Here is a 17223-nt window from a genome sequence, read left to right on the forward strand (position 1 = left end):
AGAAAATTGCATAGCTCTAGGAAGAAAATAAATAAATAAATGAAAAAGCTGCTAAGGACAATCTGTAGATGTTAAAGGGAAACTTTTAATAAACATAGAGTTGTCTTTATCTCTCCCTCCCTCTCTTCCCCTCAACCCTACATCCTTGCCCCTGGACTCAGGAGTTGGCCGAGGAAAAGATATCTCCACCATCACAGGCCACCGTGGAAAAGACATCTCTACTATTTTGGATGAAGAAAGAAAAGAAAATAAACGACCCCAGAGGGCAGCTGCTGCTCGCCGGAAGAAACGCCGGCGACTGAATGATCTGGACAGTGACAGCAACCTGGATGAAGAGGAGAGCGAGGATGAATTCAAGATCAGTGATGGGTGCGTGGTCTGTTGGTAGATCCCATTTCCTAGGTTGAGGCTTGAACAGGGCTTCCAACCAAACTTGGTCCTGATGGGGCTTTTGTTCTGCATGTAGACGGTCTGTTTTCAGGGTACTTAAAACAGATTCAACGATGCTGATTTTGGCTCTTTCTAGATTAAAACGAAGTTTTATGGGTGCTTGGGGTTACAAGGAGTCAGACACAACTGAGCGGCTGAACGACAATAATTATTTATTTTTTGACCAAGCCATGCACCATGTGGGATCTTAGTTCCGTGACCAAGGATTGAACCCATGCACCTTGCATTGGTTCCCAGTCAAATGTGAGAAATGGGCAGGTATAAGTAATTAGAAACTATTTTCTGGTGACCTATAGGGGTTTGGGTTGGGGCATGTAATTCTATGCTGAATTACAGTATAGAAGCTTTCTTCTGTACTGTCAGGAAGCCTCTCTACAGAGCAGATATATGGAAGGAATGCCACAGAGTTTCTCCTCTCAGATTGTTAGTGGAGGAAACAAACATATAAACTACAGAAAAGTCCTTCTGCATGTTTGCTACTAAAACATAAGGCAGGGTACAGAAGAGGGCCATATCAATCCAGGGAGGTCAAGGAAGGCCTCAGAGTGGAAATAAAGCTCTATCTGAAATGTAAAGAATGAATTGGGCAGACTGATGAATTTGGGATTAGAAGCAGTATAAAGAAAAAAGTATTCTAAGCAAAGAAATCCTGTCCAGGGCAGCCAGGCATAAAATGTCATAGAATATTTAGGAAACTCCTGGTTTGTCAGGATAAAAAGAATTAAGGTAGCATCAGAGATTGCCCTGCTGGAGATGTAGCCAAGGCATAAAAAGGAACCAGATGATGGAGTTTTGTGTTTGTCCTGCATAAGAATGATGGAAACCCACTGAAGAGTTTTAAATACCAGACTAATATGAGGTTTATGTTTCAGAAAGATTCATCCTGGAATTCATTGGTAGGATTTATTGAGGTAAAATGAGCATAGATTAAAGAGATTTTGGGGAATTGCTGTAGTAGTTTTGATGGGATATGAGACCCTGAGCTGAGAAAAGATATCAGGTTTGAGATATCTTTATGAAGTAGACTCAGGAGGAATTAGTCATTGATATGAGAAATGAACAGGGAGAAAGAAATTGGGATAAATTCCAAGTTTCTGCCTTGAATTACTGGATGGGTGATAGTACCAAATACCAGGCTAGGGAACAGAAGAAAGGAGTAGCCTAGGAAATAATGAGTTCATTTTTGGACATGTTGAATTTGAGGCACATGAGGGACTTCCCAAGAGGCAAAAGCAATTTATGTACAAAAATGAGCATCAATTGATCTTCATAACTCCTTCTTAAAAAAAAAAATGGGTGCAAAACAGCTCTTCATTCTATAAACAGGGAAATTGATCCAATGACCTAGAGATTTCCATTAAACACTGCTTAATAATTTCAGTGGACTTGTTAGAATTTGAACTCAGAACTCCAAAATGGGTTCATGGTTATAAGTGTACCATCATAATTCATCCGGTTTCTCTTGGATAGATCTCAGGATGAATTTGTTGTATCTGATGAGAACCCAGATGAGAGTGAAGAAGACCCACCATCTAATGATGACAGCGACACTGATTTCTGTAGCCGAAGACTAAGGCGACACCCCTCCCGGCCTATGAGGCAAAGCAGGCGTTTGCGGAGAAAGACCCCAAAGAGAAAGTGCTCTGACGATGATGAGGAGGAAGAGTCTGAGGAGAACAGCAGAGACTCTGGTAAAGATAATTCGTATCCACAGCTCACTAAGGAAATTCTTATAACTTCTGGAATTAAAATCTTTTAAAATAAAATTCTGTTCAGTTGTAATATAAACTGTCTGATGAAACTTTGTGTTCTATTCTTACAACTCACCACTGATTAAATCTTTCAATAAAGCAGGTCTGAGAAGACAGATACGGACGGATGTGTTAACTTCATGCCAAACTCGTTTACAGTCGTGATGAATCCTTTTGGTGCCGTGTGTTTCCATGCCTAGGCTTCACCTCCAGAGTGTTTCTTGGGAATTGTTTTTATTTTATTTTTTTGGGGAATCGTTTTTAATAATCTGAGAACATTTTTCCTCAGATGTCTAGCTGTTAGAGAAAGATCACTAATTATCTCTAACATTTAGATCATAATCAGTAATTTATTAGTTTTTATAAGTTATCAGTGTTATTTATATCTATGCACATCCCTATTAATTAAAGAGAGGCACGGCAGCTAAAACGACAGATAAGATGCTCCATGGGATTGGCAGATAGGTAGCTGTCGTCTTACTTAGGAAATGCTACAGACAGGAGTATTATATCCCAACTCGGGTCAGGTTGTGGAGTTTTTTGTTTTATGTTTTTTTCTAAACCTTTTGAGTAAGTGGAGACATCAGGCCCCTTTATCAGTGATTATTTGCTGAAAACAAGACCATTTTCTTATATAACCATAGTATAATATCAAAGTAGGGAATTTTTATATTGATAAAATACCATTAACTTATCAATAGTACACATTCAGATATCATCAGGTGCCCCAATATTGTCCTTTATGTAAACGTTTTTTTCCTGGTTGAGGGTCCAGTTCAGGATTACGTTATGCATTTATTCATGTCTCCTTGGTCTTCTTTTATCTGTAATATTCCTGAAATGTTGTCTTTGTTGACCACAACATTTTTTAAGAATACACACTAGTTATTTTGTAAAATATAACTCATTTGGTTTTATGTTTCCTTGTGATTAGAGTCTCGTTATACATTTTTGGCCAGAATATCACATAATTAATGTATGCCCTCCAAGTCTTTGTTATTTTCCCTTTGTAATTAATAAGTAATCCATACAAGATATTTTGAGGCTGTAAATAACCTTGTTCTTATCAGATGTTGTATCCACTAGTTTTAGCATTTGTTGATGATTTTCTAACTCCTTCCTTCCTATTTATTACTTGCTATTCTATAAGAAAGAGCTTTCTGTTCTGCCCTGTATATTTATTTCTTTGATATCAGTATGGATTTAATGGATTCTTATTTTGGTCTTATTACCATCACTATTTTGACTCAGTTTGTCCTAGATTTGGCCTCTGGGGACCCCTTTAAGCTGTTGGCTAGCAGTTTTTAAGTATTTGAAATCCATTAGAGAACAAAGCTAGATGTGATGATTCAGTGAAATGTGTTAGCTTTCCTGAAAACTACTCTGACATAATGCCATATCCTGATTTTGGTGTATTGATCAGAGATGACGTGACAAGAAGAGTGCTATTTAGCAGTGCTTTGAGAGTTAAAGTAGCTCTGTGAGTTGTGTTCAGCAGATTTTAATTCTGCATGGGTAAAAGCCAAACGTATAACCCCAGTTCTGTACTTGAAACAAGCTCATCAGTTTTCTGTGGTTAGAGAGTTTAACCTCTGCAGTGCATTGTAATGCTATGAATGTAGCCATACAGCTGTATTCATAGGAACAGCAGGTTATCATGAGGCAGAACAGTACCCATTCACCAAGAAGAACAGTTGTGGCAGCCATGCAGCTGACTGGGTAGCTCTAGGTTGTATGAGATAAGGTTTATGAAAACCTTTTTTTTGGCTGTGCCACGGGATCTTAGTTCCCCCACCAAAGATTGAACGCAGGCCCTTGGCAGTGAGAGCACAGAGCCACTGGACTGCCAAGGGAATTCCCAATAAAACATTTTTTAACCTTGAGGTTGACTGCTAGTAGGATACATTTGTGAGCTTCGGCATTAAAACTCCCCTGAGATGTACTCATATTATTAAGAAGAAAATTAGAGATTTATAAAAGTTACTCTTCATTTAAAAGTTATGACTGAACTCTGTGTAATAGCTTTATATTTTTATAAGCTAAACTAACATTTCTGTTTGGTGGAATTGAAAATTAAAATTTGTACTTGACTTCTTTTTCCTTTCTACCCACCCCCTTTTTTTTTTTAAACAGAAAGTGACTTTAGTGATGACTTTAGCGATGATTTTGTAGAAACTCGGCGAAGAAGGTCTAGAAGGAACCAGAAGAGACAAATTAACTACAAGGAAGATTCAGAAAGTGATGGCTCCCAGAAGAGTTTACGACGTGGTAAAGAAATCAGACGAGTTCACAAGCGTAGGCTCTCTAGCTCAGATAGTGAAGGTAAGGAATAGCTCTCCAGTTTACGGACATTTGGGCAAGGCAGTAGTACAAATTATAAAGTGAACTCACGATTATGATTCTGTACCATTTCTTAGAAATTTAATATAGCGCATAGTATCTTTGAGATAAAACCCATTATTTTATGCCTGGTTAGCTTGTAGTTTAAATAACTGATGCTTGATAAGATAATAATTTTTAAGTTCTTAATTGTAATAATTAAATTCTTCATTGAAACTAGAAGAGTTTCAGAAAATTGTGATCTGTTAACAAGATTTCTTTTGCTTGTTGATAATTTATGGCCCTCATTTTGAAATAACCTCCTGTGCCCTGAATAGCTGAACAGTTGCAAGTCAAGAGTGCCTACTGTCTCTCTTCACTTTGACAGTGACCTTTAGTCAGTAAACTTTTATTTCTTAATAGCTTTAGCTGTGCACGATACCAGAATTACAAGTTCTAAAATATGAATTTGTCATGTCCATTTAGTCTTTGTAGTTTATTCTAGAGTTCTTCTCATTTTAAATGATTCTAACCTTCACCTTCCCCTATTTCTTTTTTATATATTTAATTCTCCATTGTTTATGATCTGTATTGAAGATTATTTGCTTTCATAGATCCTTGTCAATTAAGTTTGAGCCCAGGCCAGGACAGTAAGGGAAAAAAATGTTTGGGTATGGGAGACTAAAGAAGGGAGGTAAACATCTGGGTGAATGTGTATCTCTTCTTGTGTCATTAAAGAGAAATATAAATTCATTAATTCAGCTATTAAAAACAAATACTTAATGAACTATCACTGTCCTAGGCACTGGGAATAGAACAGTGAAAAGAATAACCAAAATATAGCTTCCTCATGTAAGTCTTATTTTTGTTGGGGGAAGAGAGACAATAAATAACCATGACAAATAAATAGATATATTAGGTGTAGATAAGTGCTGTGGAGAAAAGTAGAAAGGGAAGGTTGGGGGAGTAGTTGGAATTTCAGATAGAGTACCAAGGGAATGCCTCCCTCAGAAGTCAGCATTTGAGTAAAGACCTAAAAAAAAGAGTTGATTCCCACCTGTGGTGAGTGGGGACTATTACCCAAAGGTGGAGTCTGGGTGCTCACCACACAAAAGCCAATAAATAGGCCAGGTTGGTGGAAAGGAAAGTTTGCTTTATTTTAGATGCCAGGCACTGGTGAGAGGTGGAAGGAGTTGGTGAGGGATGGGAAGGGTGGACATCTGTTCAAAGGCTGACTCCCCTCCTGACAAGCAGGGCATGAGAGCTTTTATAGGCTGAGGGAAGGGGCTGCATGCAGAAGCAGCACAGTCAACTCAAATTGGTCATCAGTCGTCTGACCAGCATCCTCTTGGTTGTTTTAGGTACAGTTAATCTTTAGTTCTAGGGTTGGTTTATTCCTGTTTCTTTGAAGCCATTCTTGGGATTGTAGCAGCTCATGTCACAACTAGTCTGGTCATCATGTAGTTAACTTCTTCACCTGGGGTTTCAGTATCTGTAAGACAGCTCACAGGATGAGGCTCAGAATGTTATCTGTAGCCCTTGAGAAGTAACTAAAGGTCCTTGACTATGCTTAATGACTACTATATTATTATTTGATCTCCTTTGACTGTTTTTCTTTGTTTCTGCATTTTCTCATTTCTCTGATAAAACTTATTCTTTGACTAAAGTTTTCCACAGAATTTAGTCTGTGGAAACACAAGCAGAAGACAAGGGGGGCAAGGACCATAGAGTCTTGCTCCGTTTAGTACCATATTGGATAGTTAGATAATGCAGTAGACCATTGTATAGACTTTGGACTTTATTATGTGTGAAATGAGAAATAATTGGAGGATTTTGCACAAAGGAGTGATATTATCTGACTTACATTTTAATATGGCATCTCTGTTATGAGTAAATTAAAGGGTATAGGAGGGAATCTAGGAGTCTGGTTCGGGGGGGGTCATTAAAATAGGCCAGGTGAGAGATGATGGTGGGTGAGACTAGAGCAGTAGCAGTAAAGGGGTGAAAAGCAGTGAAATTATGAATATATTTGAATATAGCCCACAGAATTTACTGTTGGATTAGATGGGAAAAAGAAAGGAATCAAGGATGGCTGAGTGATTAGAAGAATCGAGTTGCCAATAACTAAGATGGTAGAGACCAGAATTGTGCAAGGTTGAGGAGGAAGTGTCGGAGCTTGGTTCTGCCTGTTTAGAAATCCAAGCATAGATGTTGAATAGGCAGTTTGATACGTGAGCCTGGAATTTAGGGATTGGTTGCCTAAAACAAATGTGAGAGTCACCATCAAATGGGTGGTATGCAAAGCCATGAGACCAGGTGAGATCAAGTATAGATAAAAAGAAAACATTTAAGGGCTACCAAGGACATTTAATAATATGGAAAGAGAGTGCAGTACTTCAGATGCAGTGCTTAGTTTTAATTTTTTCTTTTCGGTATGTTTACACAATTCTCTAATTTGAGGGTTAGTGGGAAGGAGTTTCTTAGTTTGTGACCAACCTGTCTTTATTTAATTAAGGATTTTGCCCTTTCCTAAAACCATAAAGTATACTGTGAATCATATTGGGCATTGCTGTGAGAATGAGAAGAGAGAGAAATGAGGCCAGTTATTGAAGGGAAATATTTATGTACAAGCAAGTCTGAAAGTAGGACATGGGATGAACATGGGAGGAAGAAGAGGATTACTTATATCTATTAATGGTTAACTGTGCCAATGGCTTAAATGTGCTGTTTATTCTAGAGAGCTATATGTCCAAGAACTCTGAAGATGATGAGCTAGCTAAAGAATCAAAGCGGTCAGTTCGAAAACGGGGTCGAAGCACAGATGAGTATTCCGAAGCAGATGAGGAGGAAGAAGAAGGTAAACCATCCCGAAAACGGCTACACCGGATCGAGACAGATGAAGAGGAGAGTTGTGACAATGCTCATGGAGATGCAGATCAACCTGCCCATGACCGCCAGCCCAGGGTCCTGCCCTCAGAACAAGACAGCACCAAAAAGCCCTATCGGATAGACAGTGACGAGGAAGAGGACTTTGAAAATGTAGGCAAGGTGGGGAGCCCATTGGACTATAGCTTAGTGGACCTACCTTCCACCAATGGACAGAGTCCTGGCAAAGCCATTGAAAACTTGATTGGCAAGCCAGCTGAGAAGCCTCAGACCCCCAAGGACAGCAGCACAGCCAGTGCAAGCCTGGCCCCCAATGGGACAAGTGGTGGGCAGGAGGCAGGGGCCCCAGAAGAGGACGAAGATGAGCTTTTAAGAGTGACTGACCTTGTTGATTATGTCTGTAACAGTGAACAGTTATAAGACTTTTTTCCATTTTTGTGCTAATTTATTCCACGGTAGCTCTCACACCAGCGGGCCAGTTATTAAAAGCTGTTTTATTTTTCCTAGAAAACTCCACTACAGAATGACTTTTTAGAAGAAAAATTTCAACAGACCCTGAAGTCTTTCTGTGAAGTGACCAGTTTTGAACTTTAAAGATAAATAATTGCTGTAAATTCCTTTTGATTTTCTTTTTCCAAGTTCATGGTCCTTGGTAATTTCAGTCATGGGGAAAAAAAATCTTATTATAACAACAAAGATTTGTATATTTTTGACTTTATATTTCCTGAGCTCTCCTGACTTTGTGAAAAGGGTGGATAAGAATGCATTCCAAATCTGTGAGGGCCCAAAACAGAATTAGGGGTGGGAGAAAGCACTTGTGCTTTTAGCTTTTTTCATATTAAATATATATTATATTTAAACATTCATGGCATAGATGATGATTAACAGACTGTTTAAAAGTTCAAGTCCGTATTGTTGCAATTTAAGAATTGTAGATAACATCATACATAAGTCATTTTAGTAACAGCATTCATGAAATCAACTTGTTTACTATTGGAGATAACCACACTTAAAAAAGAAGAGACCGATAAAAAAATACCATCATAAAAAACTGTAACCTAAGTTTCTGTTATAGCGGAGTTTCTTGTTTTAAAAAAAAAATCATCTGAAAAGCATTTGTATAGTAAAATGTATAATGAAGCTTTGACAACCAGGTTGTGCTAATAGCAAATTTTTTTAAACAGCTTTATGCAGTGGTGATGACGTGGCCTTTAGTATGCCATCATGAGAGTTATTAGTGAAATGAGTGTGGTCTTTCTTAAGGCCTGAATGGACTGTAAACTTTGCAGATAATGTAACTCTTGTTTTCTGGCCACTTAATATTTAAATATCTGAATTATCATTTTCAAAGAAATACACCTATACATAACATACATGAAGATATGGATGCTAAGCTGACTGCAGTATTTTAGCACATTTGAAGAAGGGGAAAGGATTTTCAGGTGAATTTTAACTGGTCTATTCTTGCCCTTAGTATCTACTTCAAATTGAAGTCTACAAACAAAGCAGTTCCTTTGGGAGGTTTTTAGTTTGAATTTTAGCATGTGTGTGTGTGCGCGCGTGCGCGTGTGTGTGTGTATGTGTGTGTGTTAGAATTTCCTATCTGCCTGGATATATTAGCAGGGTTTGAATGTAGTTTTGGCCATTGGCCATTAGACTTCTATTAAAATTCATTAATAGTCACATGACCAACATAGAGTTGATTGAAAACCACCAATATACTTAATAGATATATCCATTTCAAACATCTCAACATTTTAAAGAAAGATAAGCCCTTTGTTTCAAGAAAATAGGGGTTTGTAACTAACTAAATATCTAACATGTAATTGACACTAAAATATGAACTTTGTCTTAGTTTCTGTTTCAGCTGTAAAATTTCAGGCAGAGCCATAAATAACGTTGTACAGAGTGTAGCACTTGTGATTAAACCTTGCCTGTCAAATTCTGAAACCTTCAGCCATTACTTCTGTGAATACTTTTGCCCTGGGATTGGGTTTTCTGTTTCAGTGTTGTGTCTGTTGCCGGCAATGGACACACCATATCTGCTGCTGGCCCAAGGAACTTCATGAATTTTTCTTCCCAAATTAAGCATTCTATGTGCTAGTCAGTGAATAATAAAGCACTTCTCTTTTTTATTATTAAAAAGCTGGCATTAGACTTGCATTATAAATACCTCTAGAAACTTCATACTCTTTCTTTTCCTCCCTTCACAGGTGTTGCCCTTAAATCTTATCTTTTGGCCTTGAAAGTTTATAGCTGTTGTTTTTCACTTGTTGGTTCCTGTTTGTTTGTTTTGTTTCACCTTAGTTCTGTAGTACCTGCCCATTAATATTTTTGCTTTGATTCTAGCAGTGTATATGTATCTGTATAAAAAATAAAATAATGAAAGCAGCCTAAAATAGGATGCACCAGTAGCATGTGGTTCCAAGCAAGTTGTGATTTTTATTTTGAGACAATATTCCACCAGAAGGGAGTGAAGGACTTATATTCCCAGACAGTAAGCAGGGCTATGTAAGGAGCCACATTCACTTACCAGGCCTGCTTTCTGGCTAGGTTTGTCCCATTTATTTGAGAGTCAGTTAAGAATGTGAGCCTTTTAACTACATAAAACAGGAGGCAATAGAAGGATTCCTATTAATGCATGGTAAGTGGTTAGAACGTGCAGGTGGCCTATCCTGCCCCCCGTCTTCTGCTACCATTTTAGTCCTGCAACGGGGTAAAGCCACTACGGTGTAGAAAATCCCTCTCTCTACCTCCGGACACACAAGCTTCTGCTTCAACCTATTCTCTTCAGTTAAGCAAACGACAAGAAGTATTAAATGGGTAGATTATTTATTTTACAGGATGCCTAATGTGAAATAAGTTCTTTTTACCCTTCTGCCATAGAGAGCAAAAGGTTAATTTTTATCTTCGTAAAGACTGAGTATTCCATTTAGCAAATGTCTCACTGACATGGGTTATGATGCCACTTTTGCTGCCTGTTATTTACCAAACTTGAATTAAGTGTTTGTGAACTCAATAGTGAGTGTTTCCTTTTGAATTTCCTTTACATTCTGATTAAACCAGTTAACTTTGCTTCATCTACAAAGAGTACAATCCAAGTACCTGATAGTCACAAATTATCATGCAGAGAGGTTAATTATGGCTGATGAAATGTTGAACAGTTCACAAACAATTCTGCTGCTTGGTGTTTAGATTCAGTCCCTCAAAGAGTCTTGTGTTTGCTGAAATACCAACTCTGAACATGTTTTGAAGAAGTTAAAAAAAAAACAATATAGGAAAAAGAGAATGTTCTATATCCAAAGACATAATTCAGTCATTAGGAACGGTCCTAATTCAGACATTAGGACTGCTGTACAGGAAAGCAGCAATTCATCTAGAGTTTAGAACATCTTGGATTCTTGTAGTTAGAGTACTGACCATGGATCTAGGCTCTCAGTAGCTGCTGTGTAATAATAGAACCCTTTAATACTCTAAAACCCCTTTTTGGAAGTATAAATCAGACTCCCAATATCAAACTCCACTATAGCAAATGTATTAAGGAGAGATGTAGTTTAGTACTCACAATATTTAGTTTGGTTTCTGTAAAGGTTTGAAAACTAGCCAAATTTTCACAAAGCAGAAACTTTGAATTAAAATTTATGAAAACTCAGACTGAAAATAATATGTTTTTTTGTAGACATGTGCTGATGAAATAGTGTTTCGTGTAAACATTTTCTATTGTTGGCACAGTACTAGAGAATGATGGCAGAGATATTTTCAAGAATATACCTGATTTATTAAGGATGGATTTCCTTGGCACATCTTTTTCCAGTTGGTCAAAGGCTACAGATTCCAAGAATAAAAAGGAGTTTCATTTAGAATAAATTCATGTGTGATTTTTTTCAAAATGACCTACCAAAGAATCAAGGACTTCAAATGCAAAAGAAGTTGTTGGTAAAAAGATTTTTAAACAAATTAACAGGACATTACAAACTCCAGTTTTTACTTTTCGATTGATGGAACCCATCCCATGATACACAAAGAACATATATAAAGAAAAATGTAGGCCTGCTTAGAGTTTAAAAAGAGGGGAAATGTTAGCTATTTTTAAGTGGGGTTGATGGAATTTTCTCCGTCACAAAGAATTCCTTTTTAGCCTATGTTTGTGGGGATACGAGGTGTTAGCCATTCTCTAGTCCTACCGTATAATTGATTGAATCTACAGGTTTAATATTCAGAAAAAGTTGTGAACTCTGCCCTTCACCAACAGTGAACAAGGTCCCTGATTCATGGCATTGCCTCACAGATACAGGACAAGTATTCAAAAATCCAGATCTTTTGAAAATGGAACGAACATATATATGTATGTATATATATATATAAATTAATATGTATATACATATCTTAGATGTTAGAAGAAATAAAAACGCTTTGAAGTTATTTGACACAAGAAAAAAGACATAATTGTAACTGATGTGAGATTATGAACATAATTTAATTACAGAAAACCTAGAGAAAAATAGTGAAGTTCCTCTTCTTGGTTTAACATCCTGGTTCTCCCAAGAAGCAAGAATGCCAAGACTGCATACCTTCTGTATCTACTTAGTCCTCTGTTTAATATCTGTTATTAAACCTCCTTAGAATAAAATCCATTCCTATTTTATCCACCATTCCCAGTGTGTACCTATAATCCTACCTTGGAAGTGGCAAGCTAACTGCTGATTTACGTCATTGTTTTATACCAATCCTGAAAGACAAGAACTTTTATTATCAATGTATTTAAACTGAGTTGTTATATGTATAATTAATAATTTGTCTTCAAAATATTTCATTCAAATTATCATTAACACTTTTTTGAGTGCCAAGAATTGCTAAGTAACTATGTAACATATATGAAGATAGTCATCCCCCAGCAATCAAGCAGTCATTGTAAGCCAAAATGTAGTGTACTTGGTATGTAACTACTCCAGACAGTACACTCAACACTTAAAAATTCATGTAAACCCTCTCAGAAATTGATTAGAATACGATTTCCATTAGTGAATTTTTTTTCATTTTATATTTATACCATTTGACTCTGGGAAATACTGAAAACCCAATTCTGGCACATTGTAGTGATTTCAGTTAGTAAAGGTTTTTATTTTAATAACTAAGATGTCTATCCTATGCATAAGTTATATCAGAGGGCATAACAATTATTAGACAAATAGAAATTAATCTCCTTAGACATTGTGAATGAGAAAAAAAAAAAAAACATTTTTAAAGGAACTACATTTGTTTTTTGTTTTTTTTTTTGCCAAACCGGTACAAGCTAGAAAATGCACTAAGGACTGAGTGACCTGCCTTGTTCATTTTGCCACTGGATGATGTAAGTTAAGAATGGAATTGTTAGCCCTAACTATATGTTTTCTTGACTTTCATCAGTTTCTAAAGAAATCTAATTTAAGTGTTTGGGGTTTTGTTTGACGTGTATTTATTGAGTTCTGGTCTTAGACCAGGAGCTATCTGCATGTCACGTTTATTGGATGGCCAAGAACACAGTTATTGGGAGACTTAATGGCTCAAAACCTTCTGAATCATTTAACTTATTTTGTATGTTGCAAAAGAAAAAAAAAGTTTATTTTGCTTGAGAGTCACATTTTTATAACTGTACAGCTTTTAAGGGATGGGAGGTGGAAAATACCCTAAAATAGGATGTAGATTTTTACAATTGTGTTTATGCTAGAACATCTACAGGTGCATTATGTAATTAAACCTAAAATTGTTTAAAATTTTGTGCCATGGTCTTTTTCATTCTGCCCTTTAGCAGAGTTGGTGCATGTCAATACTGCTATATGGACAAGCCTGGAAATTAGGCTAATAACCTGTCTCCAAAGCTTTAAGATCATTGCATGAAAATTACACACACACACCATACTTAGACATCCATACATAGATTTAGTTTATTTTAGTGTAAATGGATTTTCAATTTTAGAACAGCTGTTATAGCTCAAATTTGGCAGTTAATGATACTTTCTTAAAGTGTGTGATTTTCGTGATGCTTAACTATGGTTTTCTCAGTGTTGATCTGGTGTTGTGTTCTATTATGAAAGTAATGTCTTGATTATGGTATCTGAATTGTAGCTTGCCCAAACCTGCTGGGGTTTTTTATACACCTTGAAAGGGTGTACCCTGTGTTGGGATGGGGGGATTGGGAGTGGAACACAGCTTTGTTTTCAATCTGTAAAAGAAGTAAAAACTAGAATTGTTCGATTTGGTTCTTGTAGACTCAATTCAGTAGACTTAATTCCACAGGAATAGTTGTCTGCTGGAGGCATGGCAGGAAGGGATATCAGATTCAAATTCAAATTCCCTTCTTTTTTGATAAATACTTTGAAATCTTATAGAGCTGCTAAGTATAGCAGTCTTTTACATGGCACATTTTTGATAAGTTATATTGACACCTCTGTTTAAACACCAGTGCTTTTTGCCATCTGATAATGTACCATTCTGATTTCTCACTTTTGTAGCACAAGTGTATTCTTGTAAAGAATTAAATTCATAACTTCTACCTAAGTTACCTTTATCTATTTCCAGTTACTGTGGGATGTCAGTTTCTTTGCTATCCTTGTCTATTCAGAAATGAAGCTTGGGAATCATGAATTTCCAGGCAAAGAATATAAATCCCAGATAAGAATTTGTAGATGGTATATGTTAGATTCCCATTTTAAACTAATAGCTAGGATCCAGGGAGTGTTTGATCAAAATGCCTCTTGGGTTTTCAGACATGCTTATATGAAATGCTTTATTTTCCTATGCATAAAAAATATTCCTAGATACGTTCTCAGAATGCTTTATTTTGTTTCTAGGAGATGAGCGCTAAAGCAGACTCCAAGATTAACATAAAACTCTTGAGGTAATAAGGAATGTGGTATTAGCTAAACAGAAGCTGGCATGCTCTCTGCCACATAAGACATACTGCATGTGTAAGGGGGGGAAAAAACGTGAAAACTGGAAGTGTGATTCCAATAACGCACAAAGTAAATTTTGTGCATAGAAAATACGGGAATTCCTGGTAGCTTAAAGCTTCAGGGGTTAACTGCAGTGTATGAACACCTAGTGTGTTAGAATTGCAGTGCATAGTTGTTTGAATACAATATTCCTTGTAAGTGACAACCAAAATATGTTGTGGCTCGTGCCAATATTTTTGTTAATGAAATGTTCAATGTCTCACTACAGTCTGATCAGAACTCTTGGTGTTATAAAATAGGCCTAAAAGCTATTTTATGGCTACTGGCCTAATTGTGTAACTTTTTTCTTTCAAAATGTTTTATTATAATACTTCTGTCATTTCTTTCACTTAATATATGTCAATTATAATAAAAAATTAAATAATTTGATGTATTTAGCATGATGTGTTTGCAAATTTAGTTTATTTTAAACTTTGTAGCACATAGAAAGCTAAGAATTTTCTGTAACTGTTGATGAAGGTTGAAAGTTTTTATCACCCCAGAATAGATGAACTGTTCTCTTACTATCTAGAAAGTAAGTTTGCAAGTGCATCAATTTTCCCCAAACAATTGTTATAGCTGTTTGCCAAGGATGTGAATTGGAGAAGGAAATGGCAACCCACTCCAGTGTTCTTGCCTGGAGAATCCCAGGGACTGGGGAGCCTGGTGGGCTGCCGTCTATGGGGTCACACAGAGTCGGACACAACTGAAGCGACTTAGCAGTAGCAGTAGGAAGCTATTCTTGATTTCTGTCTTCAGCCTCTGGAGAACTGACACATTAAAGAGGCCTTGGACTTGTTTTGTGTTGCCCTGTGGAAGCACAGAACTAGACCAGAGGGCAGAAGCCATGAGGCAAAAGCTTTCCATTTATTTTTCGGAAATACTTTTTTACAGAGTTCTTTAATAACTTGGGAGCGAATTCTCACCAATAAGGGATGTTTGGGTTTAGGTTGGACTGCATTTGGCAGGAGTTTAATAGATAAACACATTTTAAAAGGGGTTAGACTTATAAGGGGCCCTTCCAATCCTCAGTATAATTCTCATCTATCAATGTTGGATTTCATAGATTTTCCTTACTTTTGAAATACAGTAGGAGTCACAACAAACTCATTTTTTCCCCAACAAACTAGTAAAGTTAATTATTTGCAGTTCTGATATAAAATACTGATAAACTATTCTTGGATCAGAATTTCACTCAATGAAGTGAAAACTTATTTATGCTGGCAAGAAATGATCGGCTACAATGCTTCTCAGTGATTTATTTGAAATGTTCACTTAAACAGCATCGGTTAAATGGAGGTGAGGTGCTGTGTTGGAGGCCAAGGGTGACAGTGCCGTGGCAGACGAGCGAGTTCAAAGCTCTTTTCTGGAGCTGAGAGTGGGGTCCAGAACATGACTGTCAGCCCACATCCCTTTGAGGCTATGAGACCAGAGAATATAAGAGTTCTTTTCTTTTCAAAACTGAGAATTGGTCTTCTATACTGTGATCATTTAGTAGTTGTAGAATTACAAAAAGTAATGAAAATATTCTAGTGAAACTAAATGTTGCATGAGATGAATGGTTGTGTGTCATTTTGATTCTTTAGTCACTTTGCATAAGCTCTTTAAGCTCTAAAATGGAAAAACACTGTAAGGGTATGTGACTTCATATTTGTGATACTAGTTTTGCACATAAAGTCATGTTCCAAAAACAAAGTTAACTAGGAGCTTACTAGTTCATGGTATAAGTCACTCCTTAGTATTCCTGTTGACCGTTTCAGAGCTACTTTATCCACACGAGCATCCATCCTTCTTTCCAGCCTCCAAGGAACAGATGTCACCTCTGTTTTTGCCATATCCCCTTTGCCTGTGTCCTTGATCTGACCCCTTCCCTGTTGCCTCCTCTGGGTCTTCTATCTCACTGATTCCTGTCTGTATTCTCTCTCTGTATACAAAGATCTCCCTTATGGAAAACAAGTGTCATCCTGTCTCCCATTTAATCTGCCTCTCAATTATTTCCTCCTTGACTACCAGTCTTTAAAATAAATAGATTATCAAAATGTTAAACTAGATTTGAAAACTCTCACTGAATTGTCAACAATTTCTAAGAGAAACTCTAGGACTAGTAGGCTTCTCAGGAGCATACTTGAACTCTTATCATTAGGAACAACTGTTAGAGCTGAAACTTATAATAGGAGACAGTCCTCCCTTTTCCCTGCACTTGTTTCATGTTTTTCTGTTGAAACGACCATTTTCTTTTCTCTTTGGCATTATTGCTTGCTAGTGGAATGCCAGTAACTACCATAAACTCATGCAATCAAATAGCTTTTACTCTATCATTTGGAGCCAAAACATTAGAGGAAGGACTTACTAACAATGATAGAACCCTATTTAGAACCTGTGCTATCTCTAATTTGAACCCTAAAAGTAAAAGTAGATTTTACATATTTTAAGTCTAAATTTTTTTTTATGCATCGGAGAAGGAAATGGCAACCCACTCCAGTGTTCTTGCCTGGAGAATCCCAGGGACGGGGGAGCCTGGTGGGCTGCCGTCTATGGGGTCGCACAGAGTCGGACACGACTGAAGCGACTTAGCAGCAGCAGCAGCAGCAGCAGGGCTTACCATGGAGAAGGAAATGGCGACCCACACCAGTATTCTAGCTTGAAGAATCTCATGTACAGGGGAGCCTGGCGAGCCACAGTCCATGGGGTCACAAAGAGTCAGACACGACTGAAGCGGTTTAGCATGGCATGGCACGGCAGGGCTTACCCCTTTCAAAGAGAAGCAAGCTGACTCAGTTCTAGAAAATCAGAAAGTTAACTTCATGTTCAGACTGCTTGAGAAGGCAGGGCTGGAATTTTACTGA

The 17223-nt window shown here is 37.2% G+C and overlaps 1 protein-coding gene across 2 annotated transcripts in view; it reads left to right on the top strand.

Moving 5' to 3' along the window:
• RSF1 (remodeling and spacing factor 1) overlaps positions 1 to 14767 on the top strand; it is a 149028-nt gene extending 134261 nt beyond the window's left edge. For both annotated transcript variants that reach the window (XM_019954640.2, XM_019954641.2), the window contains 4 exons: positions 162 to 369; positions 1921 to 2141; positions 4335 to 4523; positions 7258 to 14767. In XM_019954640.2, the coding sequence (XP_019810199.2) occupies positions 162 to 369; positions 1921 to 2141; positions 4335 to 4523; positions 7258 to 7826 (1187 nt within the window). In that variant the 3' untranslated portion in view covers positions 7827 to 14767. The remainder of the gene's footprint in view (positions 1 to 161; positions 370 to 1920; positions 2142 to 4334; positions 4524 to 7257) is intronic.
• The last annotated feature ends 2456 nt before the right edge of the window (positions 14768 to 17223 follow it).

This window comes from Bos indicus, chromosome 29 (assembly GCF_029378745.1).
Source record: "Bos indicus isolate NIAB-ARS_2022 breed Sahiwal x Tharparkar chromosome 29, NIAB-ARS_B.indTharparkar_mat_pri_1.0, whole genome shotgun sequence".
NCBI classification, from domain to species: Eukaryota; Metazoa; Chordata; class Mammalia; order Artiodactyla; family Bovidae; genus Bos; species Bos indicus.